At 37.7% G+C, this 1,170-nt stretch overlaps 1 protein-coding gene across 1 annotated transcript; it reads right to left on the reverse strand.

Moving 5' to 3' along the window:
* Positions 1-132: 132 nt before the first annotated feature.
* LOC107657414 (uncharacterized) lies at positions 133-1,162 on the reverse strand. The gene is made up of 3 exons (XM_016445471.1): positions 859-1,162; positions 623-762; positions 133-508 (listed from the first exon to the last, which is right to left on the reverse strand). The coding sequence occupies exons 1-3, from the start codon at positions 1,115-1,117 to the stop codon at positions 257-259; spliced, it is 651 nt and encodes a 216-aa protein (XP_016300957.1). The 5' UTR covers positions 1,118-1,162; the 3' UTR covers positions 133-256.
* Positions 1,163-1,170: the final 8 nt, after the last annotated feature.

Raw genomic sequence — 1,170 nt, forward strand, 5'->3', positions numbered from 1 at the left:
TGCACTTGAGAAAGGATTGTTAGAGGAGTCTGAGGAATATAATTTTTTTAAGATTAACATCAGTTAATTTTGTCTCTACTGCTACAAGACCCAAGGCTTTACCCTTAATGTTAAAATGTAATATATTATTAAGACACATTATTAACATCAATGCCAATAGTACTGTTAAACAATTGAAACGGTATTTTCATTGGTACCGTCACAAAATCCAGTGGCAATGATCTCCTTTTCCAGGTTCTCCCATCTTGCTGCCACATTAACGAGGGTGTCCTGGAGGCCAATATTCTGAATGTCCGGGCGTCTCATGAGATTGACTGGAAATTATATAATAAAAGGGTGCTGCTATGACAATGGATGGATGATAACCACAGCGGTAACAAAAAAAATTGTACGAGTACTGCCTTAAAGCACTGAAATGGTAGAATGCCTTTCTTAGCATGTTGATTGGCAAAGCAGTTCTTGAATGGGATTCGATTGTTCTAAACAGACGACCCACAGCAATATGATTCTGTGGAAAGTAAATTTAATAAAGGTTTTACTCAACTAATCAACAGTTTTGCATGATTATTGTGATGTCTTGTGAAACATGCCCTCTAAATATTTTAATTTTGTGTATACTTACTGAAACACCAGCAGTCAAAAGAGAGCATAAAGGGATTGACAGAAAAATTCTGTTATTGTAGTTGTGAAACCCACTCTCATATTCTTGAAACCGGACCAAGTTTCTGCAGACAGGACACTCCTTGGCAAAGACAGAAACACCTAGATAAAAAAAAGAAATCAATTCAAGGTGATTTTCAAGGTGAGTTTTAGTAAGAAAAGAAAGTTGCTCATTAACCATTACAGAAGTCATTTTACCTTTAAACTGTTTAAATATTCCATAAACAGTTGCTTGCCGGGTGATGAGTATTTTGTTTCCAAGATCTGGAGGAGATGGGCCAGGACAGTATGGGCACTGTACTTCTAGTGGTTCAAAGTTTTCAGGAACGGGCTTCTCTGCTGTGGTTAAATCCACTGGAAGTTCCTCTGGTATTCTTTTTGAACTCCAGAAGTAGTTGGTTTCCATGATGATACTACTACGTGAATGTTGGTGGACGTCATCAGCAGCACTGATCATCTCCTCAGCATCTTCAATATCCTCATTTGAGGTGTCCACTGCATTTTGTAACA

Source organism: Sinocyclocheilus anshuiensis, unplaced genomic scaffold (assembly GCF_001515605.1).
Source record: "Sinocyclocheilus anshuiensis isolate Anshui unplaced genomic scaffold, SAMN03320099.WGS_v1.1 scaffold17215, whole genome shotgun sequence".
In the NCBI taxonomy this organism is placed as follows: Eukaryota; Metazoa; Chordata; class Actinopteri; order Cypriniformes; family Cyprinidae; genus Sinocyclocheilus; species Sinocyclocheilus anshuiensis.